This window comes from Lynx canadensis, chromosome C1 (genome assembly GCF_007474595.2).
Source record: "Lynx canadensis isolate LIC74 chromosome C1, mLynCan4.pri.v2, whole genome shotgun sequence".
NCBI classification, from domain to species: domain Eukaryota; kingdom Metazoa; phylum Chordata; class Mammalia; order Carnivora; family Felidae; genus Lynx; species Lynx canadensis.
In genome coordinates, this window is record NC_044310.1 from 15691765 (window position 1) to 15716524 (window position 24760).

The window sequence follows — 24760 nt, forward strand, 5'->3', positions numbered from 1 at the left end:
CAAAATCCACCGTTAAAACTCAAAGAAAAGTGTCAGTTTCTTTTCTAACATTACAAATATATGAGGTCTAGGAGCACCTGGGTGGCTCCACTGGGTAAGCGTCCAACTCTTGATCTCGGTTCAAGTCACGATCTCACGGTTCGTGAGTTGGAGCCCTCTGTCGGAAATCTGTGCTGCCAGTGCGGAGCCTGCTTGGGATTCATTCATTCATTCATTCATTCATTCTCTCTCTCTCTCCCCCCTTCCCCCATTTGTGTGCTCTGTCTCTCTCAAACATAAATAAATAAACCTTAAAAATAAAATAAAAATAGCTTATAAGGTCTAATGCTGCATAACTTCTCTCATTAGCAAACCCTTTCTGCAAAGCGTAAGGAACATTTGCTCTGGCTGTCACAGTTTGGGGGAGATGATCAGAGACCACAAGCTCAGGACTTAAGGCATTACTTTTTCAGCAGAGAAAACACCTCGAATTACCAGTTAGTCTTGGTCCTCCTCCATATCTACTATAGAAAATGTCAGCCGCATATTCAGATATTCTCTTCATAATTGATATCTTATCAGGATGAAGCTTGTCATGGGAACACAGGCAAGCGTGATTATCGATAGGCTTGGTGGGTGTCGATTCATCCAACCATTTTTGTAGCCACTCGAGAGAGACAAATTCATAGGGCTCTGAGGAAAAAAGCAAAAGAAAGCATCTATGTATTTTCACAGCTTTTTGACTAAGTGATACTCATTTTCCTCAAAAGACAATACAAACTCTGTCCAAAGTTAGCAGAATCAGAAGAATCACTATTCAGGGAAAATGTTGAGGAGTTTGACATAAAACTCCATTTAACTAACCCTCTTCTAGGTCAAGGAGCTGTGCACGATAGGAGACTGCACAGTTCCCTATGAGAGCGGCTGGTATTATTAACCACATTCTACAAAAGAGGCATCCACAGAGAGAAGTGTCTTGCTTGATAGCACAGCAGAGTTCTGATCAGGACACCCATGACTGTCGACTAGAGGCCATGCTCCACACATTGGCGCACAAATCATATAACCTCATTCCCTACTATGTTCATTTCATAAATGATTTTCATAAACACTTCTCACCAATATGTGAAATACATCTGGAAATGAAAATGAAGAGACTGAGTTCCAAGTTATAAATTAACCTCAGAAAAAATTTTACAAATTAACCTCATCAGCCATAACCACACTTTTATAAGCCAGTTTTAACCACTGAACTTTTTCTCTTCATCCGAGAGGATACTGGTGTCACTTAAAACGTATTTGATTTCCCCACCCCAGTCCGTATCATGAGCTATTTGTTATATAACGTATATCAAGAAAGTAAGTTATTTTATACAAATTCCAGTATGAATTACACTAGAATTGAATTGTTTGCGACTTTGACGTTACAAAAATTTAGATAAAACTGAACCACCTCAAAATGAGTTTTCATTTGGGAAAACAAGAGTCCCAGAGTTCCCTAAAAATCAAAATTAAGGACAAAGGGCCAGCTTTGATTACTTACAAAGATCTCCAGTGAGTCCCAGCATAAAACATAGAAGAAAACATACAGAGATTGAATTTACGTATTTGTATCATGTACTACTTCTGATGAGATCTGAGGGATAGACAATTCAATGCAAAGCCCATTTTGACCAATTGTATACTTCTCTTAGAATTAGTGACAAGTCTAGAAAACTACTTTCCATTTAAGTTCAGTGTGAAACACTTCAATTTTTACAAAAACAAAATTCAGCATGATCGCATCCCGTATTTGTTCTAAGACTGTACATCGTCAACTGAGAGCCTTCTGATGGATTGGTCAGCCCTAATGCAGCTGCAGAGAAAGAGCTCATGACTGCCAAGTTGAGACCAAGGTCTAATCCAAGTTCTGCCACCAAGAAACTGAACTTGAGCAAGTCACTTGAACTCTCTATGCTTCAGGTCTTTTATTTGTAAAATGAAGGTAATAATACCTGCCTTCTACCTACCTCACAGGGATGTTGTTGAATGTAAAAGATAAGATATGTGAAGCATTTTGAGCTTTTTGGAAGAAAAGAGATATAGAAAAGTTAATCATACATTCACACAATATATAAAGTGGAGACCTTAAGATTCAGTATAGGTAACATGGTTGTGACACTCTACAATATATAATGATACAGCTAATTAAATTCAAAATACTTCCCAATTTTATTTGGCATTTATCGAGTTTAATCTGCCAGGGACAGAGTACACCTGGTTATCTTCAGAATTTTACTAACATACATGATCTCTGTCCAAGAAAGCAAAATGAAACTCTTAGCATATCTAATCCTTTCTCAAATATAGTCACATAGATTAAAATTTTTACTAATCTGAAGACCATCAAAGGAGGGAAAACTGAACTGTGACACAGAGCAACATTCAAGAACCATTCACCAGGTGTTCTCATGTCCCCAGGTGCTGGGGAGGGAAGAGCAGACAATGCCCACTATTGCTAACTGCAAACAAACCATAAGGATCCCGACCCTCACAAGAAAAGGAGTCCAGGAAGTACAGAAAACACCCTGTGCCAAGGGCCGGCTGCTGGAATTGAAAGCCCAGGGTGGCTGTACCCCGGACCCGTATGATAATGTGGCTCAAAGGCAATTTGCTTCAGACAAGACTTCCCAATCCCCTACTCGAATCCCACAGAAAACTTCCAAGTGAAGGTTATTGTTTTGGTTTTGAGCAGTTACATACGAATTAAAAGTAAGTCATGAAGATCAGAAAAATCACATCTGATTTTACAGTAAGAGGAGGAAGGGAGAGAGCAGAGAGCAGTTCTGGGGTTCTGATGGAATTCTGTATTATTAACTCTACTGATTTTCTAGATTCAGGGTGCTAGTTTTAGTGTGCTGGAGGACCCATGGAAGGAAGAGGGGCTGTGGTTCACATAGGTCTGTCTTTCCATTCCCAATCTCGATTACTATAAAGAGTTGGATAAGTCTCTGCCAAGAGTTCCCAGACAATCAGGGATGAGCTCAAGTCTCAAGAGTTAAGGCAGATCTGCTTCTGGAGAGTTTTTACACTACTGACGTTTCTGTCCTAGAGAAAGACTCATGGCAGATTCCCTATGATTTGTGATCTAGCAAACCAGCTCAGCACTGTCTTCCGAAGGCATGGGTAATCAAGCACCGAAAAAGGAATGCGCACTCTAATCACCAAGGTGGAAATACTGAACGGTCTATCATCTCACCACTTCACAAAACAGGAAAGCACTTGTGACAGTATTTACCAGAGAGAAATGTACATTTTGGTTAAAGTTATGTATAACTTTTTTTTTTTTTTAATGCCTGAATTTTGAACATAAGGAAATCCCTTGGGGGGAATTATAAAAGTCTACAAAGACTGTGGCCTCAAAAATATTTGCAACACTTCACCTAGAGATACTTTACCATTATTTGCAGATACCTTATTTAAATTTCAATAAAAAGGGCCAAAAGTGTCTGTGTTCCCGATGAGGCATATGTTTTAGGATAAATGACTCTTCTTTTATATAAATGTTCACAAACACAAGTAAGAGTTAGAAAATGCATAACAAAGACTAGGATTGGCAGCACAAAACCACATTCATCTGATTTTGGATTTTCAACACTTAACACGACATAGATATTCTACTATGTATGTTTACTGCAAATGGGAGGAAGATGTTCCTAACTGGTAAAAGTATTGATAACGGAGAGATATTCTAAGAACACAAGAGCAGTTTCTTAGAGACTGAAAACAGCCAGGAGATGCCCAAGTATGTGCTAACCAGACACATCCCGCCTTTGGACAATGCGGTTTTAAAAGAGAGGGACTTAACTGCATCTAACATAAAATGCAGTTTTGAACTATTCTCTTGTCCGGTGAATGCAGAAAACTAGGAATACAGTTCAAAAAATAGATTTCTAGGTCTCAACTCCTTTGAATAAATTTAGGTATTTGAATCATATTCACGTCCAAATCATTTTCAGTAACATCAGGGTCAGTCTCATTCTTTAGAATAATCCCAACCCTTGGGACAGAGTGAGACCAACGCATTACAAAAAAAAGTCAGAATCAAATAAAGATGTGGTTTAGAAAGAACTGTTCAGAGTCACTCTTACAGATTTAGCAATTTATATTCATCTTTTGTTTAAAAGAGTATACCAGTAATGGAAAAATAAGATATGAAAAAGACAAAACCACAAGTACAATTATACTTGAGTATTTATCTTCAAAATTTAGGATTAAATTGCCTCTCTTCTTTACATAGGAATTGGACAAGGGGAAGTCTGCCTAGGAAATGTTAAAGACACATCGTTACCAATGGTACTGAAGGCTTAAAAAGTTGGGATTTTCTAAGGCACTAGGTAAACTTGAATAAACATACACAGTAAAGGGATGAGCTGGCTTGTGTGGGATAATTCTTAAGAAATTAAGGGTCAGCAGAAAGCTCTCCATTCTTAGCATAATATTTGATATTAAATTTCAAATTAGTATAATAGTAACATTAAAAATAGTACACAGACAAGACTGCCTGTTAAGACTGTCAGGGCAGTGAGTTGCTTCCATAACCCAATCAGATTTTTAAGAACAAATTAATATCTCACAAAATAGAAATGCCTGTAAGACTCATACATATGCAGAATGCTGACCTAAACCTTTTAATTTGTTAAGAGCTTCCCATTCTTAAAAGTACATGATAATGAAAACTATATGGAATGCTATGCATCAAATTATTGCTCGTTTACATAGTAATTTTATAGTGCTTAAGCTGGCGTTAGTGGGTTATAAGAAAGGGTAGGGGAAAGTTTGTTCATATACATTTGTGAACACGAAAGAAACAAGGCACATAATGGCAGCAGTGCTGTCCCAGAATATCTTACAGACCAGCTCCAGCAGGTAACCTTTGGTACAGCTCCTTAACCTCTTCGTGTTTTGCTTTTCCTTTATCCACACTTTGCTTACGCATCTCGGCCATTTCAATACACCACTCCTCAAACTTGGAATTATCCCGATCTACCAGCTCTTGAAGAAAGGCTATTCAAAAGAGGAAGACAAAAACTAATGTTTTCCTGTTTTCAAAGACACAGAACCATGCCAATCTCAAAATTACAGCTAATATCGGTTAGGATTCTAGCGGGAACTTCCTACTGCGGTCTCCCTTTCTGTAAGAGATCTATAACCTGCAGACAAGAGTAAAAATGGAAACAGCCACTTGAATGATACTAGGTAATTCCCAATCTGGTTCTCTATGATGTCACCAGACAACTGGAGCCATCAAATGGCTCACAAATACCACTTAAAAACAGATGATGCCACAGACCACAGTCCAGTAGTAGGTAAGATGACAATTTAAGACTGCCCTCAGGCCTGTAGCAACTCTTCCCCACCCCCCACCCCTTCTTAATTAAGTAAACTCTAAGCCCATGCCCATGGTGCGGCTTCAACTCATGATCCTGAGATCAAGAGTTGCATACTCTACCAACCGAGCCAGCCGGGCACCTTGCTAAGTGGGTAAAACCCACTTGTATGCTTTACAAATTAAACCAAATGGTTCCTTAAATACATGTTTTCTTACCTATAGAATTTTAAAAATTGTTTGTGGTTTTCTTTCGGAGGGAAGGGGTCAGTGGAACAGTTCTGTTAAAAGTTCCTTTATTTTTTGGGTGCTTGGGTAGCTCAGTTAGGCCTCCGAGTCTTGATGTCGGCTCAGGTCACAATCCTGGGGTTCCTGAGACTGAGCCCCATGTCGGGCTCTGTGCTCAGAGCCGCCCTTGGATTCTCTCTCTGGCTCTCCCCGACTCGTGCAGGCTATCTCTCATTCTTGCTCTCTCAAAATCAACTTTTTTTTTAATGGTACCTTTATTTTAAAAAACTCACTACTTTATTTATTTATTTATTTATTTATTTATTTATTTATTTATTTAGATTTTATTATGGATCTGAAGCGGGCTCTGTGCTGACAGCAGAAGCCCAACCCGGGGCTCGACCCACGACCCGAGATCATGACATGAGCCAAAGTTGGGCATTCAACCGACTGGGCCACCCAGGCACCCCCAAATTTTGTAATTTTTAAGTAATCTCTACACCCAACACGGGGCTCAAACCCACTACCCATGAGATCGAGTCACACACTCCACCAAATGAGCCAGATAGGCACCCCCAAAATTCACTACTTTAAAAGCAAATTTGTGATTATATTTACTTTCACCAACACTTACTATCTGCAATCAACCTATCTTAATAAATTAAAACAGGAAGTTTTTATTTTTGTAATTATCTTTAAATGTTTTATTTATTCTTGAGGGAGAGTGTGAGCGGGCAAGGGACAGAGAGGGGGGAACAGAAGATTTGAAGCGGGCTCTGTGCTGAGCACAGCAAGCCTGATGAGGGAGGGGCTCAAAGTCACAAACCATGAGATCATGACCTGAGCTGAAGTCAGACACTCAAACAACTGAGCCACCCAGATGCCGCTAAAGCAGTAAGTTCTTGTCACTGACCTTTGAGCACAGTATTCTAACATATTTGCCTTATGTAACCCTGGAAAACTGCTTACCTGGTACCTGAACAATTGTGTTGGGTTTTTCTTGAGTTTGTAGTCTATACACCAACATGTATGCATTTCGAGAGCAGTGAGTTCCTTTGCCACACTTGGGTTTACGTGTCTGGGACTTAGAAGGTTCTGCTGAGGTCGAGAAATAAAAGATAACTAAATTAGAATGCCTCTAGTATGTTCATCCTTTTGCAGGGGAGGGGAAGGAGGAGGGCCACAGAAAACAAATTTCTATAATACACATTCAAGATACTTTAAGAGGGATCTGAAACATTAAAAGGCAATACAAATTCAGCATGCTCTTTAGATGCTTGAGTATTTAAACAAGCTTACTACCCTACCCCCTTTGCCTGCCATATTCCATTTCTATAAGATGGTAAGAAAGTACTATTTTTCAGGAAGAAAAACCTAGAACCAAATAAAAGGTACTACTGCTATGAGTTTATTTTAATGTCGATCTTAAATTACAAAAGTAAGTCCAGGGGCGCCTAGGTGGCCCAATCGGTAAAGAGTCTGACTCTTGATTTTGGCTTAGGTCATGATGGTGCAGTTAGTGAGATCGAGCCCGGTGTCGGGCTCTGTGCTGACAGCGCAGAGCCTGCTTGGGATTCTCTCTCTCCCTCTCCCTCAGAATAAATAAGTAAACTTAAAAAGATTTTAAAAATCGGGGCGCCTGGGTGGCTTAGTCAGTTGGGCATCCGACTTCAGCTCACGTCATGATCTCAGGGTTCGGGAGTTTGAGCCCTGCATTGGGCTTGCTGCTGTCAGTGTAGAGACAGCTTTGGATCCTCTGATCACACCCTCTCTCATCCCTCCCCCAATTTGTGCACTCGAGCTCTCTCCAAAATGAATATTCTTTGAAGGATTAAAAAAAAAATACAGTAAATCCAGATTATGACAGAACACATTGATGGTTCCCAGAGCACAGGAGGGCAGGCAGCTGGGTGAAACAGATGATGGGGATTAGGGAGTACACTGGCAGATGAATTGTTGACCCACTATATGTTAACTGGAATTAAAATCAAAATTCAACAAGAAGTTATAAAAAACAAAAACAAAAACGCAGATTTAATTGCCCAAAGAAATAAAATAGCATGTTCAAAATAGTGAAATGCTAATGAGCATAAAGATTAGCCACTAATCTCTACAAATTCAGTAGCATGGCATTCATTCCTAAGTGTTCTGCATGGCAAGTGGATCACATGAAAGTGATCTTCAGATTGGTGCCTAGGATCCAGGGGTAACCTTCCGGTGGTATGAGATCATGCTTACTTCTCAGGAAATCAATTACCAGATCTCCAATTCACTGTATACTTTTGTAGAATCGAGCTGCCTCAAAGCTGAGGTTCCACTGATGGCTCCTGCCTCTCCTTTCTCAGCCATCCCTCTCCCACTTTACAAAGGAAAGATATAACTTCACCCAGGGATTAAAAAAAAATTCTCAGCCATGTCATTAAAAGATGTGTTTACAATAAAATTTTGCTTTTTATTTGATTCAGGAGTATTCTATAACATACTCATATGGGATTGACCAATGTGGTGGTATTTATAATTTAAAAGATAAAGCTGGATCCTGAGGCAAGGGGGGGGGCAGGAGGGAGAAGGGGAAAGGGAGAAGGATATTGGGGGGAAAAAAGAAAAAGTTCAATCAAAAAGAACTTTATTTAGAGCTGTATGGTTAAAGAAATCTGAAGTATATTCCATTAGAATAAAATTCTGCAGGGTCAGATGGAAATGATGGAAATACTAGTATGGGAGAAAGGGGTAGGGTTAAAAGTGTCCTGCTATAAACAAGGACCAATTCATATGTCTCTGAAATAGTGGGTATTGACTGTTAACTAATTTCATTTGGACGCTCTTAAAAGTGATGTTCCAGTTTCACTATGTCAGAAAATCACATTATTTGGAGCACTTAAAATTAAGATGAAAATGTCGGGTTTTAAAACATGCAAGGAACGCAAATTCGTTCAATATTCTTATAGAGAATACAGGAACAAAAAGTTTGAAGACCACCATAACAGTAAATTAAAAACGTCAGGAGCATATACAGTAAAGAGGCAGTTGGGCACTTCTAACCAGAAAGTATTATGATTTAACATGTTCAATTCTTTGTAGAAGATGGGAATATAAAACAATTCATAAAAGTTCATAATAGAATACAGGTGAAAATGACTCGTGGAATTTAACAAACAAGGATTTTCTGGTTTTGATGAAAAGAAAACAACAGATGAAAGCTGTAACGAACATTGCATAGTGGCATTAAAACACTGGAATGGAGGGGCGCCTGGGTGGCTCAGTCGGTTAAGCACCTGACTTCGGTTCAGGTCATGATCTCACGGTTTGTGGGGTCGGGCTCTGTGCTGACAGCTCAGAGGCTAGACACTGCTCTGGATTCTGTATCTCCCCCTCTATCTCTCAAAAATAAACATTAGAAACAAACAAAAAAACACTGGAATGGAATCCTGATAGGTGTGGAGTCACTTTCTCTTGAACTACTCTAAAATTTAGGGCTGCTTAGAAATAGTAGATAGGACAGCCTTACCAATGCTTTTATTCCTACAATTCTGACTAAAATGAAGACAAATCAAATAAACCTCAGTGAAGAACAGTCAAATAAAACCACGACACCATTATTCATAATTTAAAGCTACATCTCAGTTTTGTTCCCAGAAAGACTCTCACAATAAGAAAAATTATAAGCAAAGGTTAAGACCTTGAGTGTTACTAAGATGGGATGGGAATAACATTGCTGAATATCTATAAACACCTGTTATTTAAAAACAGAAAATACCTCTCTCAATTACAAGAATATCGTTGCCACTTAAATATCTGCAGAAAGATCTACCCACATGCCTGGAAAGCCAACTCCAATGGCCATGCTCCTCCCTGACACCTTGGGCAAGTGGTTCTGATCCATGAAGAACTGTGGAGGAGGCACACACCCATTCCCATTCCTTTTCTCTTATTTAGACTCCCAAGTTCAAGCCTCATCCAAGAATGACAAACACGGCGACAGAGTAATGAAAAGTTCAGCTGAGATGGCTTCTACTGGAAAAACTGTGTACTTCGTTAGGGAAGGGATGGGTCTTCTGGCCCAAGAAAATGGACAGGATGACAGCTCCAGAGTAAGGTGCTATTCACAAAGTACTGTAAAGGCAGACCTCATCACTACAAAATCGCAAGCAGCTTACTCCCCAGAGGCATTGCATCACACTCTGGGGATGGCATGGCATAAGATACTTAACAGGGAGGAGTAGGCACTGTTCTCAGAGCAAAGGTCCCCTGCTAGAGTTATTTCTCCAACATGCATCTCCCGACACAAAGAAAAACATCATGGAAACCATCTCTGGAGGAAAATCTTTTTTTTTTTTTTTTTTTTAATTCAGGCATTGCTAACAAAAGATGTTCAGAGATTTTACGTGTGTTTAAGACATGCAAATACCCTTAATAACCCATACCAATCTTGGGCCATAAAAATTTATCAAAATATTTCCAGTAAAAAAAAAATTTATATTTTAAAAGGGCACTCACAACTTAAAGGTTTTACCTAGATCTTCCTCAATCCCTAGTTGTAATTTCTTCCCCTCCATCTTTTCTATGTCTTCGTCATTAAACTTATACCATTCACCGGACTGTGGATCTTTCACATGGGCAATGTAGTGGCCAGAATAAGCACTCACTCCTCTGTGTATAAGGACTGCACTCAGTTCATACACATAGGACCCACCTGGAGAAAGAGAAAGGGAGAAAGTAAAAAACGTTTTGGAGAAAAATATTCCTTCTTATATCCTGAGCCTTAACTGTAATGATTAAAATTGTTTTCCTATCTGATAGAATTCAAAACATGTCACTTTTTTTTTTTCTTTTTTTTTTTTTTTTTCAAAAAATTTAGTTTTACAAAGTAATATAGCAGATGCTATCTTAAGCACCTGACTGTACTGACTCTCCATTTCCCTTGCAAAATATACAGATGGAAAGCTATCGCACTCTGGGCACCCAGGTCAGGGTTACAAAGCTATTCTGTAGTACACTTTGCTATTCCGCATGAATTGGCTCACCTATATACTTACCAAGAATCAGGTGATCATCTTCTTCTCACAAATTACTTATATAAACTAATGAGATGGGAATGTGAAATTAAAAAAATTTTTTTTCAAGAAGAAAAATGTTTTAGAAAAAATTAGAGAGAAGCCATTAAGAAAAACTGCTGTCAAAACAGGCATAGGCCAAGATAACTGGAAACAGGAGAGAAAACATTAAAATTTAGAATGAGGCGGGGCACCTGGGTGGCTCAGTCGGTTGAGCGGCTGACTTCGGCCCAGGCCATGATCTCACAGTTCACGGGTTCAAGCCCCACGTGGAGCTCTGTGCTGACAGCTCAGAGCCTGGAGGCTACTTTAGAATCTCACTCTCTCTCTCCCCCTGCCACCACCCACCCCCCGTCTCTCACAAATGAATAAACGTTAAAAAATTAAATTAAAAAATCTAGAATGAGGGGCATGTGGCTATCACAGTCAGAAGAGCGTGCGACTCTCAATCGAAGTTCTGAATCTGAACCCCATGTGGAGTGCAGAGATGACTTAAATAAATAAAACTTCAAATAAATAAAAATACAGAATGATTCTGCACTGAGGTTTCTTCAGAAGTATTTTTAAATTCCTATTTCACTTTAAAGAAAACCAATAAATAAACAAAAGCATATTATGCACATGGTTTATGCAAGAGAAGGCCTTACCCATTTATCCAAATATCGGCAAATGAACATTGCCATTTTCAGATACAATATTCTAAAGCTTTTTTTAAAGAAAATCTTTTAAACCAATCATGGGGAGAAATACATATGTACCGGAAAAAAAAATCACTTCTATCTATTAAAAATTAGAAAACAAAAAACTAATTAGCAACTCCATAATACAGACAGAACCACTACTGACACTGAGACCTGTAGTTTTTTCTAACAAATATATCATTAACATCTTTCTATATCATTAAACATCCTAAAACTTATTGTAGTGGCACCTGGGTATCTCAGTCGGGTAAGCGTTCTTGACTCTTGATTTCAGCTCAGGTCATCTCAGGGTTTCGTGAGTTCTGCATGGAGCCTGCTTAGGACTCTCCCTCTCTCCCTCGCTCTCTGCCCCTCCCCTGCTCATGCTCCTGTCTCTCTCAAAATAAGTAAACATTAAAAAAAATCAGATATGATAAAGAACCAAATTGAACTTCTAGAAATGAAAATTATAATAACTCAAAGTCAAAACTCTACAGAAAGGCTTAACGGTAGATTAGGTTCACCTGAACAGATAATCAGTAAAGTAGAAGGTGGGGCTACAGATATTCTGGGACACACAGGACAAAGCAATGGAAGAGTCAGGGAACACCTTAACAAACATGTATTGGGATTCGAGGGGAGAAGAAAGAGTGAGGATGAGACATTTTAAGACACGATGGTTGAGGAATTGTTTGATACCTTTTGCAGGGAGGATAAATACACTTAGAATCTAGCCCAACAGGTCACAGTGACACTGCAAAATGCCCAAACCTAAGAAAAAACTCTTAACAATGACAAAACAGGCCCCAACCCCTCACCGGCAACACAAGCACTGCGACAAGAGGTCTCTCATGTACCGCGTGAACATAACGGCCCACGTTAGGGAAAATAAATGTCACAAGAACAAAATACAGACAATGATATGTGAAAACAATTTGCCATCAACAGACCCTTTCAAAAGGAATTTTATAAGCTCTATTCCATATTAAAAAAAAAAAAAAAGCCACTGCAGATGGGAGGTCTAGAATGCAGAAGGGAATGAATGATAAACCAAAGACGGTGGTAAATAAAACACCAACAGTCCTACACACAATAAGGCAGCCTTGGAGTTTTTTAAAAAGCAGAACTAAAATACACACAGAAAACAGGAGCCCCTGGGTGGCTGAGGTGGTTAAGGGTCTGACTCGATTTCAGCTCAGGTCATGATCTCACATTTCATAAGTTTGAGCCCCACACTGGGTTCCAGGCTAACAATGTGGAGTCTGCTTGGGATTCTCTCTCTCCTGCTCTCTCTGTCCTTTTCCTGTTCATGCTTGCTCTCTCTCTCAAAATAAATAAATAAATAAATAAACAAACTTTGAAAAATCACTAAAAAAAAAAAAACCACATACAAGAAATAAGCAATTTAAGAGAGGATCGACTTCTTAGTGGTTTAAGGTCCTTGTAATGTGTTTTTGGTTTTTCTTATTTTTATTTCAGTAATCCTAAGATCAACAGTTACATTCTTCCAACTGAGCCAGCCAGGCACCCCAAGGTACTTGTACTGATTACAGAGGTAAAGACACTATGTCCAGAGTTAAGTGCACATATTATTTTCTGTGTTAACTAATGGAAGTAGAGAATAGTGATATCAGTCAGACAGCTCAGGCTTATCTACCTGGTGTGCTGGTCCACACTCCATATTTTAGGGCTTACCTGGACTCCCCCACCTACTGTTCTTTCTACCACACTGCCCTCTCCCATTACTTCATGGTAAAAGTGAACCAGAAAAAGCCTCTCCATCTCCCCAACCTCAGGAAACCATAAAGTAAACCCATTACCCCTGAGGAGAGCAAGAGAAAGAGAACGTGGGGTGGGAAGGGAATGTCATGGTGTTAGTCTGGCCTTCGTATCAGGTTCTTACAGCTTGGGTGAACAAGGGGACCTCAGCATTGAACTCCGGTTGTGCTGGTACCTAACTAGCAGGGATCCCAGATGCCTGGCAGAAAGAAGTAAGGTCTCACTGGAGGATGTGGTGTCATGCCAGTCCTAAGGGAATCCCCACAGATTTTCCATGTGCAATAACCAGCATGCAATCAAAGATAACCAAGTACAAAAGAAACATGACAACAACAAAAGAACCTACCGATACCCCCAAAATAAGCCTGCGTGACATTCTAAGAGTCAGTCATGGACTATAAAAGTAGGCTATGTTTCAAGAAATGAGAAAATTTAAAACACATTCAAGTAACGGGGAGCCATAAAACGTGGTACAGATTTGAACCAGAGGAAAGATCAGTACTTAAGGGTAAGTGGGGGGGGGGGGGGAGGGGGGGAGGGTAAGTGGACTGATGCAGTTAAAAGATCCAGACTGGGGGGCGCCTGGGTGGTTCAGTTGGTTGGGCATCTGACTTCGGCTCAGGTCATGATCTTACACTCCTTGAGTTTAAACCCTGCATTGGGCTCTGCCTTGACAGCTCAGAGCCTGGAGCCTGCTTCAGATTCTGTGTCTCCCTCTCTCTCTGCCCCTCCCCGACTTGCACTGTGTGTCTCTCTCTCTCTCTCTCAAAAATAAAATAAAAACATTAAAAAAAAAATTTTTTTTTTTTAAAGATCCAGATTGGGATTCCGTTTTTTTGTATAAACTTGCAATTCCCCAAATTAAAAGGGTTGAGACGCAGACAGACACACAGCTATGACAGTGTTTTTCTCCAGCCACCTTCAACCACAGCCCAGATAAAGGAGCCAGGGAGGCAGGCAGTGCCAAGATTTCATCATGGGTTGGGTTTCACCTGGCAATATCCCAGGAGGAAAAAGGTAAACTAAAGCCTAATGTTCAGGGATGCAAACTTACATCATGAAACACTAAAGCAAAATAAAAATAAAAATAAAAAATAGGGGCGCTTGGGGTGCTCAGTCAGTTAAGCATCTGTCTCGTGATCCGGGCACAGGTCATAAGCTCACGGTTCGTGATACTGAGCCCGGCGTCAGGCCAGAGCTCGCTTGGGCTTCTCTCTCACTTCCGTGCATGCATGCTCTCTCCCCAAATAAACAAACATTTAAACAATTAAAAATAAAAAAATAAATGAAGCACCATAAAAGCCAGATCAGTGCCTATGATTTGAGGGGAGAGAAGGGGGTGTTACCGGGAGGGGCAACAAAAAAGACTCTAGAGTACTGGGAAGCTTTATCTCTTGGCCTAGGATGTTGCTCGTGCAGATGTCCACTTTGTGACAATTCTTCAAGCCAAACGTGTATTTTGGACTTTTATGAATGTGTTATATTTTATTCTAAAAAGGTAGGAAAGTCAATAGAGTGACGTGTATGGTGCACACAACAGCAGGACAAGGGAGGGTGTGCCCGTCAGGATGGCTGAGGGAGAGAAGTGGGAGAGATCGCCTCTAATAGGAGTTCCACATAGTATTCCCTAAATTAAATCATCATGATACACCATACAAGTAGAAGCAGTAACTATGACTGTGTGACCGAGAGACAACAACACAAAAATTTTCATCTCACATTACCGTTGTCAGCCTGAATTTATACTTACCAATTCATTGCTCTCAACAGCTTCAGAATTCTGGTAGTTGTGGACAGCCAGTGGAATCTGTTCTTTAATGGGCACCTTTATTACTGGATGTCAGGTCTGTCTTGGTGTTTTGCTAACTGTACTAGTTTACTTAAAATGTTTACTTATTTTTGAGAAGAGAGAGTGTGAGCCAGGAAAGGCAGAGAGAGGGGGACAGAGGATCCGAAGCAGGCTCCGCACTGACAGCAGAGAGCCTGACGTAGAGCTCAAACCCACGAACCGTGAGACCATGACCTGAGCCGAAGTTGGTCACTCAACAGACTGAGCCCCCCCAGGTGCCCAGCTAACTGTATTGAAATGTAACTGGTTTCTTCTGAAATTCTATGAATTTTATTCAGCCCCCAGACCCTCAAGGTGGTCTACAGGTATGTTAAAATCTCTAAGAAACATGGCAAAAGTTCAGTTAGAGAGTCAAGGGCTAAAGGTTCAAGGAATGGAGACCCCTTGGTTTACAGATCTCTGCAGATCTGCGGGCCCACTATTTAAGGAAACAAGGGAATTCTCCTCTTAAAAAGACCATCTTTTAGACCTACTTTTTCAGCTTCATATGGATAGGAATGCATAGACACATATCAATAATACAGGAAAACAAATACTGGTGATATAGTTATAGAATTGCAGGTAGTTTTTATTCTTTATGCCTTCTAAATTTTCCAAATTACCAAGAATGAACCCAACCCTGTGCAATTTTAACAAAAATTAATGTTTTCAGTATTTAGAAGGTTGTGTGTTTGTACAGCAAATAGTACAAGAGCCTGTGAAAGACAGGTCTATAGCTACAAACTACTGGATTAATTTTACTAGTCTTAGCTAACAATTCTAAAATAAGAAAATAATTTTTATTCTTCTATTTAAATATTAAGAGATTTAGTCAATGCACACACTAAATTTAAATATTTCTACAGAGTTTTTGACACGTCAAGTCTATTTCATAATCATCTTGTGCTCCTTACAGTACAAATTAGACAAATACATAATATATTTAGTAACATTAGTAAGAAAAACTATCAAAATCATACAGTGGAGACAAGGAAAGTGCTAATTTTACATCGAAGTTTCTGGACTCAGAGAAACCACCAGGCTATCAGACATCTCTAATTTTAAACAACTACCTGGAACAAAGGAGGCAGGAAGCAAACCACTAACCAAAGTGGACTACAGTTAAGTTACTCATTCAGCCAAATATAAAAGTAACAAAGTCCAGGTGCAAAGTCTGCAGCTGTTTTCTTCCTGCACCAAGGTGCGAATTTCAAACCGGCAACAGTGACAGAGCATCACACATTTTAAAGTTTAAGTATTTAATACATCATTCCCCAACCTATCCAACTGTTTTTTTCCAAAGGTTTTATTTTATGGCTTGTTTCTATTGTAAGTTGCCTCCAGAAGCTTTTTATGGAAAGAGAAAGAGTTTATGATATTAATTTCTTTATTAAAAATTTAATGGACAGGAAGATCGATCTGAGAAGTGCAACAGTCCTTCCGGTCAGGTCAGGGCAAGAGGGACAAAAGGGCAAGAAGTCTTCTTCTATCAATAATCACCCTGTATGTAAGGTGAAGACCACCAAAACAAAAGGGTAGGAAACTGTTTGGCATACCATCATAGAACTCATCACTGATATGAATTAGAGCATACATATTGAAATTACGCCACCTAAAGTTTTTGATGAAAAGTTAAAAAAATAAAAAAAAACACGAATGGAGGCAGCTCAGAGAGACTTCACTTTATGAGGAATTATAGATACAGTTCTGACACTAAGGGACCACTTTGTGGGTTCAGACAGTAAAACACCTTCTCATGTTTTTATTCTTTTGTACACTTAATTATGTAGATCTTGACGAACCATCTAATCTTTGCTGTGTACTTACTCATGGAAAAATGGAAGTTAACACATCTCGGCTTGCCTAAAAAGCCTTTGTTCCCAGACAGACGTTAACGTTAGCAAATAAAATTTAGTAATAAACTGCTGTTCTGTATTCATCACAAGCAGATCACAAGTTACATTCTCTGAGCATTAAAATTATCACTGCTCGGTAAAAATATTACCTTTATGTTCCACATAAGGCTCCATATCCAAAATTTCTGAGAAGCCAATGTAGGTATTCAGCTTTTTCTTATGTCCAGTTTGCCTAACCAAGAGGAAAGCTAATTATATTTAAAACAATCATAAAACAATGTATAAGCTCTATCACCTATTTTAATAAAAAAACGCATTGGTAGCTAGGTAGGCTTCATTTAGCAATCTTGCTCAAAAACCTGTACGATTAGAAGTCAACATAATGCTGTCTTGTAATTGGTGTAAAATAATAGGTTGAAATTACGAATTTAAAGTGGCGATTCTAAACTTATTTCCAGAAGTTTTAATTTAATCACAACAGAGCCACCGAAACTCCTGCACAGAAGTAATGTGCATATGCAAACACTGCCTTTATCTTAATTATAAAATCAAAGATATATTCCCATGGGGGCTGGAGCACCGTTAACTATAAATTTACTCTACTTCTTATACAGAAATACAGGAACAGCAAGATAATTCACTCCTTACCTAAATGTTTGTTTTCCTTTTCTAGTTTTTAATAATTAATAATAGAATAAAAAATAAGGACGCCCTACCTTTCTACTAGCTTTAACTCATATATGTCTGGCTTACCTAAGAATTTTGTGATCAAACCATGAATTATTTGCAAGTCAAAAGGACAGGCCCCACCTACAGCTTTCACCCCCAAATCTAGAGTTTCAAATTGTAAGCACCGTATTACCTTCTCTGTCTATGGTAAAATCTGTCCCCATCAGTCCACAATGAGCAACCAACACTGCTACTCTGCACATGCTTACCTGTCAAAGACAAAGCGCATCAGCTGTAAGTTCAGGGTGCAGGGAAGGCTGAGGAGTCTGATCTTCCTTGTTGCGTTCTGTTTACTTTGACAGTTTTCACAGAAGTATCGATTGTCTCCTTCTAATTTTTCTTCCTGCTCAGAAATAAGACATATTAGTTAAAAAAAAAAAGTAGAGGGTGTAAAGGTTTTTTTAAAAACTGATCAAATCTCTGATGGAAAGCATAATTTCATGTTCATTAACAGTCCCCCCCACCCCAAGCTGTTAAGGTCAAGCTACTACAAGTAACAAAAAAGGACACCTACAATAAAAGGTACTACTTGGCAGGAATATTATTTACTTCCATACAACAATTTAAAATTGATGTGCCTCTTTCCAAAATGTATGATTTGTAAAAAATTTTTTAATGTTCATTTATTTTTGAGAGAGAAACAAAGAGGGAGGGAGGGGCAGAGAGAAAGGGAGACACAGAATCTGAAGCAGACTCCAGGCACAGAGCTCGATGCAGGGCTCAAACCCAAGAACTGCGAGATCATGACCTGGGCCAAACCCAAGATGCCTAACCCACTGAGCCTCCCAGGTGCCCCCAAGGAAGTAGGTTCTAAGTTAAAAAAATCCTATGTACTTTGACACAACAAAATTAATTTAATAAGAGTGGGAAATGGGTGGGAATTACATATGGGCATCAGAATACACACACACACACACACACACACACACACATACACACAATTAAAATTACTGAACCACACTGATGACATTAAGCTAAAAGAATAATGCAGGAAATTCAGTGTTCTAGCTAATGCTGGTTTCTTTTTAAATTGTTCCCACATGTCCTTGTAACTCACTGTCCAGTGTCCCTCCTCAGCATCCTTGGCCAGCTGCACCTACCTCCCTGATCCCCTATGTCTGAGTGTCCTCATCTCTCTCTCTCAACCCCTTGTTAATTTTATCCAGCCCCCAATGCCCTCCCCTGAACATACCCCAAAGCAAACTCCCAATTCCTCTCCCAAGCCTAGTCCTCCCACAGCCCTTGTCATAGCGGCTCTGGCAGCTCCATGCTTCCTGGCACTCAGGCCAAAACCTTAGTCATCTTTGACTCCTCTCTTCTCCATATCCAGTCTGCAACTGTAGTAGCTCTACTTTGAAAATACACTGAAAATCCAAACACTATTTCTCACCTCTCCAGCTAACCCTCGGTCAAAGCCACCATCAACTCTTTCTGTCTCCCCGGCCCCACCTTCAGCCGATTCTCAAGACAGCACCCAGAGTTAAGGATTCAAACACATCAGGACTCTCCTATGACTAGCACCCCCTGGTGGCATCTCACTGCACTCACAGTAAAAGTCCAAGCCTCTGGCAAAGGCGTATCCTAGGTGATGCTTAGTTATCTCCACAACTTCCAACTTTCTCCCCTTGCTCATCCACTTCAGGCACACTGACCTGCTGTTCCTCAAACCACCGGGCACATTCTACACCTCCTTCTTTCCTACGTGGCTCCTTCCTTCACGTTCCATCATTTTATTTAGAACTGCAACCAACCTACCCTCCTTCCTACCGCATTCTCCATCCCTCTTCCCTGATTTATTCTTCACCACAATACCTATTATAGTTGACACACTATATATTATACTTATCCTTATTTTATTGTCCTTCTCTGGTCCCAAAGCCACTACATTATAAGGCAAAACTCTGTTGTCTCTTTTGCTCACTATGGTTATCCCCAACTGCTGAAAACAGTGTGTGAAAGCAGTAATCGCTCGATCAATATTTAGCTGAATGAATTCAATAAATGAGTGTTTGAAGCAGGCTAACGGTTGTGCTAAAAAGGAGGAAAGGCACAAAAATGTTTTAAGATGTGAAGCTATATGATTAGCTCATCTACTATGTTAAGCGCTTGTTCCCACTTGGTAACAAAGGATTCCTCTTAGCAGCTTTTTCAACTCTGAGCAAAAGAGAACCACTTCCATTTTCCCACATAAATCAAAACATACAGAAAGGAGAGATATGCAGTGGAGGGATTTAAGAATGACCACAGTGATTTTAAAAAGAAAACCGTATTCCACACATTGTAGGTTCTCATTAAATGAAAGGACAAACTAACCTGGTAGTAACAGAGCTTAGATTCCCTTAAAACACTCTACCACTCTGAAACATACAAGTTTTTACACATAACTTTACATGTAAAATAACCTGAAAATATCCAAAAATTATTTTAATACACCATCTGCTTTGACACCTTAAAATTTACAAAGTTTCAGGGCAACTGAGTGGCTCGGTTGGTTAAGCATCCGACTTGGGCTCAGGTCACAATCTTGCGGTTTGTGGGTTCAAGCCCTGCCTCGTGTTCCATCTGTACGGAGCGCCTGCTTACGATTCTCTCTTTCCCTCTCCAACACCCCCCACCCCGCCCCCTACCCTGTGCCTCTCCCCCGCTCAGGCTCTCATATCTCTGAGGATAGATAAAAAAAACTGAAATAAAAATTCATAAAGTTTCTTATAGATTATGACATAAACAGACACCTCATATGTGGAAAAGTCTGAAGTAATGAATTTAGCCATTAAATTTTTAAAAATTCAGAATATTTAACTGTTAATGAGCAGAAACAACTATATACCTTCAAAAATTCCGAGATACAATCTGTTAACTGTTTATGGCCTTGGATATTTAACTCCAGTTCATAAAACTTTGATAAAAGCTTAGACTCTCTGCCACACTGGTTGCAACTATAATAAAACAGAGTGAAAGTTAAGATCAGAGTTGGAAAACAATAAAGTTCCATTGTATTACATTCTAGAACCATGGAGAGAAGCATTTACCACCTTATTACCTTGGTTCTCTTTCACAGAAATTATTTACACTGTACGTTAAAAATAAAAACAGAAAGTGATTGGTGAAGCATGTATTTTATGCTTAGGAAAAATTTTCAGAGGCATTTTGCATTTCCTCTTAAGAGTGGCTCCAATCTTCCTCTTTCAACTCACACCACAGCCACAATGTCCGTGGCAAGAGCTCGACCACACGTAGGTCTCAACACCTGAATGAGTCCAACTGCATTTACCAAGTCAGTTGCTTTCATGTTCCCCCTGGAAATCTATTACTAGAAATATTTCAGGTCCCGCGATAACCCACGAAGGCTGTAACTTGGAACTTAACTGAAAATCACATCACATACGAGCAACTGTCTTAGAATAAAATGTACCCTGGGAAAGATGAAACACACTTACACAGTTACATAAGCATATTCTCCACAGAATTGCTGCTGGACAATGTTCCGCACATCTGGATTCTTTTGTTTAGACAAAGTATCTTCCAAAAGAGACATAAATAGCTTTGAAAATTCTTGGGCATCCTACAACACAAGTTTGGGTTAATTTAAAAAATAAAAACAAAGAAAAAAGAAAAAGAAACAGAAAATGAAAACGAAAGAAAAATCATTATCTTGATTTTCAATTTCTGATACAAACAGCAACAAGTGAAATGTTCCAGAAACTACCTCTATTTTTGAAGTTAGCATTTTCAACTAAGGACTAGAGCTATGTTGAATCAATTTGTACCCATGCATGAATTTTCAGAAATGAGATCAAGGAAAATGTGTAATATGCAGGACAGCTAATAAATGCTGAAATTCCAAATAGGAAAAAAAAAAAAAAAAAAAAAAAAAACAACAAACTTAATTTCTAAAAAGGATTTTACTTCATTTCCCCCTACAAACATTCTAAAGAACACCTGGGTTACCTTTTCATATTAAAAAAAATGTTAAGGTTCTTTGTTATTTTCTGGGAGGGGGATTGGGGAACTTGTTAGGAAGCAGTCTTTTTCTTCCCACCTTCCATCTTACTCAATGGTTGAAAATTTTGGATTAATATATATTTATTATAAAAAAATTTATTTTTGCCATTCTTCTAAAGAAAACAACATAAATAAAAAATAAAAAGATATCATATTGTTTCACTTAATAAAAAAACATTTAAAGGTCCTTACCTGCTGTTGTCCTGTGTCCAAGCCCAAGGCTTTAACAAATCCCGATGGATCGATATATCGCCTGTTACTGTTTTGCAACAAGGCAAACAAGTACTGGAGATGCTCACAAATTGTCTGAGGTTCATAATCTATTAAAAAAACATGTCTGTCTTTTAAAAACTACTCCTTTCCTTTTTTAAAATAGGTACTTCTTCACATGAGAATGTGATTAAACACCCTTATATCCGAAGTATATTAGTGTTTTATTACAGTTTTACAACTTTAACAGAAACAATTGTTCTGGAAGTAATGAGGTAGCCACAGCTATCCATATACAGCCCCCAAAGGCAAGGATTGTATGTGCATTATGACAACAGCAATCATGACTATAGTTTTCCAAACTGTCAAATCACACTGAAACGTTCATTCCAGTAATAAACACCATGGACTATATTCACCATTCGCATAAGATGGCCAAACACTTTACTGTAATCTCATTAATGTTTATTTACCATAGGTGAAGCAAGTGACAAGATTCAAACTTGAATGAATGACGTAGTATTTAAAAATCTTACAATTTTAGAGTTGCTAGGTTTTGTCAAAGATGTTTTTTCATTTTGTTTGAAAGAAAGAGGGGGGTGGGGAGGAGCAGAGAGAGACACACACACAGAATCCAAAGCAGGGTTGAGGCTCCAGGCTCTGAGCTGTTGGTACAGGGCCAGACATGGGGCTTGAACCCACGGAACTGTGAGATCACGAACTGAGAAGAAGTCGGATGCTGAGTAGAAGTCGGACTGACACTCAAGCACCCCTAGAGTTGCCAGTTTTAATGAATCTGGGGAAGGTATGTAAATAGGACACAAGAGCCCCGAAAGACGTTGAGTATGATCTTGGGTGCCAGTCGCCACCCTTCTTTGCCTCCTCTGTGATAACACAGATGAGCCTGGCAAACAACTCTCCTTCACCAGCCTGCACAAGGTCTTGTCAGAAGGTACTGGAGGGTTCAGTTGCCCCTGGCCCACCTGTGGCTCAGTTGGTTAAGCATCCGACCAGCCTCCTGCAGCCAAACCAGCACCAAATGGCTTCCAACAGCTCCCCCCAGTGTCTCCTCTGGTGTGTCGCAAGGGGCTGCCTCTAGTGAGGGACTTCCTCTTGAACAACCCCTTGGGCACCCTCTCAGATGACTTAGCAGGGGTTTCTGAGGCCCAGGACCTCCCTGTGGTCAGTTTCAAGCAGGGGTTCCCACTGAAGCAGCAGCTCAGCACCTTCTCAGGCACCTAGTGAGCGTGCGCAGGGAGTTGTCCAGAGGTCCAGATTTCGGGCCTGAGCAGTGGGGGGTGAGACCCTCCCTAGGTGTTCTCTTTTGCCCTGGGAGTAGTGGCTGCTCTGTGTATCTGCTATTCTTATATTTTTTAAGTCCTCTTTAATTCTTACCAACCAATTCCCCCATTACTCTAATTTCCTGTTACTAATTCCCTATTCTTGGGGTGCATTTCATAACATACAGAATTGTCAAATCACTACACTGCACACCTGAAACTAAAATGTCAACTATTAAAAAATCCCTTCCAAAAAACCACTCCAGTAAAATATGTTTTGAAAATTAAAAAATTAAGTCTATCTTGTATAATAATAATAATTAGGGGTGCCCGGCTGGCTCACGCAGTAGACTGTGCAACTCTTGATCTTGGGGTTCAAGCCCCACGTTGGGTGCAGAGATTACATAAAATAAAAATCATAAAAATTATATATATAACAATAATTCCTTATTCTTTCCCTATTCAAATTATTGTGTACTTTCTTTTATTTTGGACTCTGAATAATTTATCTCTTTACTACCACTTGTGACTCTCAGGAAGTCAATGTTTCATTTGTAAAACAAAGATAAAAATCTCACTTCCTGGGGTGCCTGGGGTGCAAATGCTTTGAAGCCTATTAAAAGTTGTGTGTATACTCCAACTCTCCTATTTTATAGGTTAGGTACTCCATCTGTATAACTCCATAAATAACTCATACTCTGCTGGCTTTCTTATCTGTAAAATGAGGGAATGGCTGAGTTGGTAGCAGAACCCAGATCCCATCATTTCCAAAGTAAAGCCTTTGCACTCCACTGCACTGTATCAGCTAGGATAGTACCACAAATGTACACTCTTATCAGAAAACAAGGTCAGGGAAGACTTCGGTGAAATAAAAATTCCTGTGCTTAGAAATTTAAAAAAAAAAAATTTTTTTTTTTGAAGATACACATTGAAGCCACATTAAAGGCCATGACACATCATTTTATAAAACAGGAATTTAGTTTTCATTTGTTATTTAACTGACCTCTCACTGGTAAATTTATATTTCGGCAAACTAATACTATCAAAAAGGATACATTTAACATTACTCATCCTTTGCATACATTCCTATTTTTTTTTAAATTTATTTATTTTGAGAGAGAAGAGCACACACACACAACACGGGGGGGGGGGGGGCGCAGAAAAATAGGGAGAGAGAGAGAATCCTAAGCAGGGTCTGTGTGCTGTCAGAACAGAGCAGAGGCAGGGCTCGATCTAATGAACCATAAGATCATGACCTGAGCAAAAATCAAGAGTTGGACGCTTAACCGACTAAGCCACCCAGATGTCCCATACATTATTAAACACTCAATATCCTGGGGTGCATGGTGGCTCAGTTGGTTAAGCATCTGACTTCGGCTCAGGTCAGGATCTCATGGTTTGTTGGTTTGAGCCCTGCATCAGGCTCTGGGCTGACAGCTCCGAGTCTGGAGCTTGCTTCAGATTTTCTGTCTCCCTCTCTCTCTGCCCCTCCCCCAACTCATGATCTCTCTCTCTCTCTCTCTCTCTCTCTCTCTCTCCCTCTCTCAAAAATAAACTTAAAAAAAATAAAAAATAAAATAAAACACCCAGTATACTATTAATCTAGATTTAAATATTCAGAACTATGAAAATAAAGCTTTGGAGAAATAATCCGAAGAGTTTTAAGCACTATGTTTTGGGGCAGGGGGTCGTTTTAAGTAGGCTCCATGCCCAACATGGTCGAACCCGTGAAGGACCCCAAGATCAAGAGCCTCATGGTCTACGGAC

The 24760-nt window shown here is 39.5% G+C and overlaps 1 protein-coding gene across 6 annotated transcripts in view; it reads right to left on the bottom strand.

The window, feature by feature from the left end:
* The window catches only part of USP48 (ubiquitin specific peptidase 48), a 91270-nt gene that overhangs the window by 36743 nt on the left and 29767 nt on the right, over nt 1–24760 (bottom strand). For 2 of the 6 annotated variants that reach the window (XM_030328223.1, XM_030328221.1), the window contains exons 4-12: nt 21696–21823; nt 20939–21063; nt 20329–20437; nt 17711–17844; nt 16922–17004; nt 10089–10268; nt 6545–6673; nt 4876–5025; nt 475–672 (exon numbers count right to left, since the gene is read on the bottom strand). In XM_030328223.1, the coding sequence (XP_030184083.1) occupies nt 475–672; nt 4876–5025; nt 6545–6673; nt 10089–10268; nt 16922–17004; nt 17711–17844; nt 20329–20437; nt 20939–21063; nt 21696–21823 (1236 nt within the window). The remainder of the gene's footprint in view (nt 1–474; nt 673–4875; nt 5026–6544; nt 6674–10088; nt 10269–16921; nt 17005–17710; nt 17845–20328; nt 20438–20938; nt 21064–21695; nt 21824–24760) is intronic. The other 4 variants (XM_030328222.1, XM_030328226.1, XM_030328225.1 and 1 more) reach the window with 4 other exon arrangements.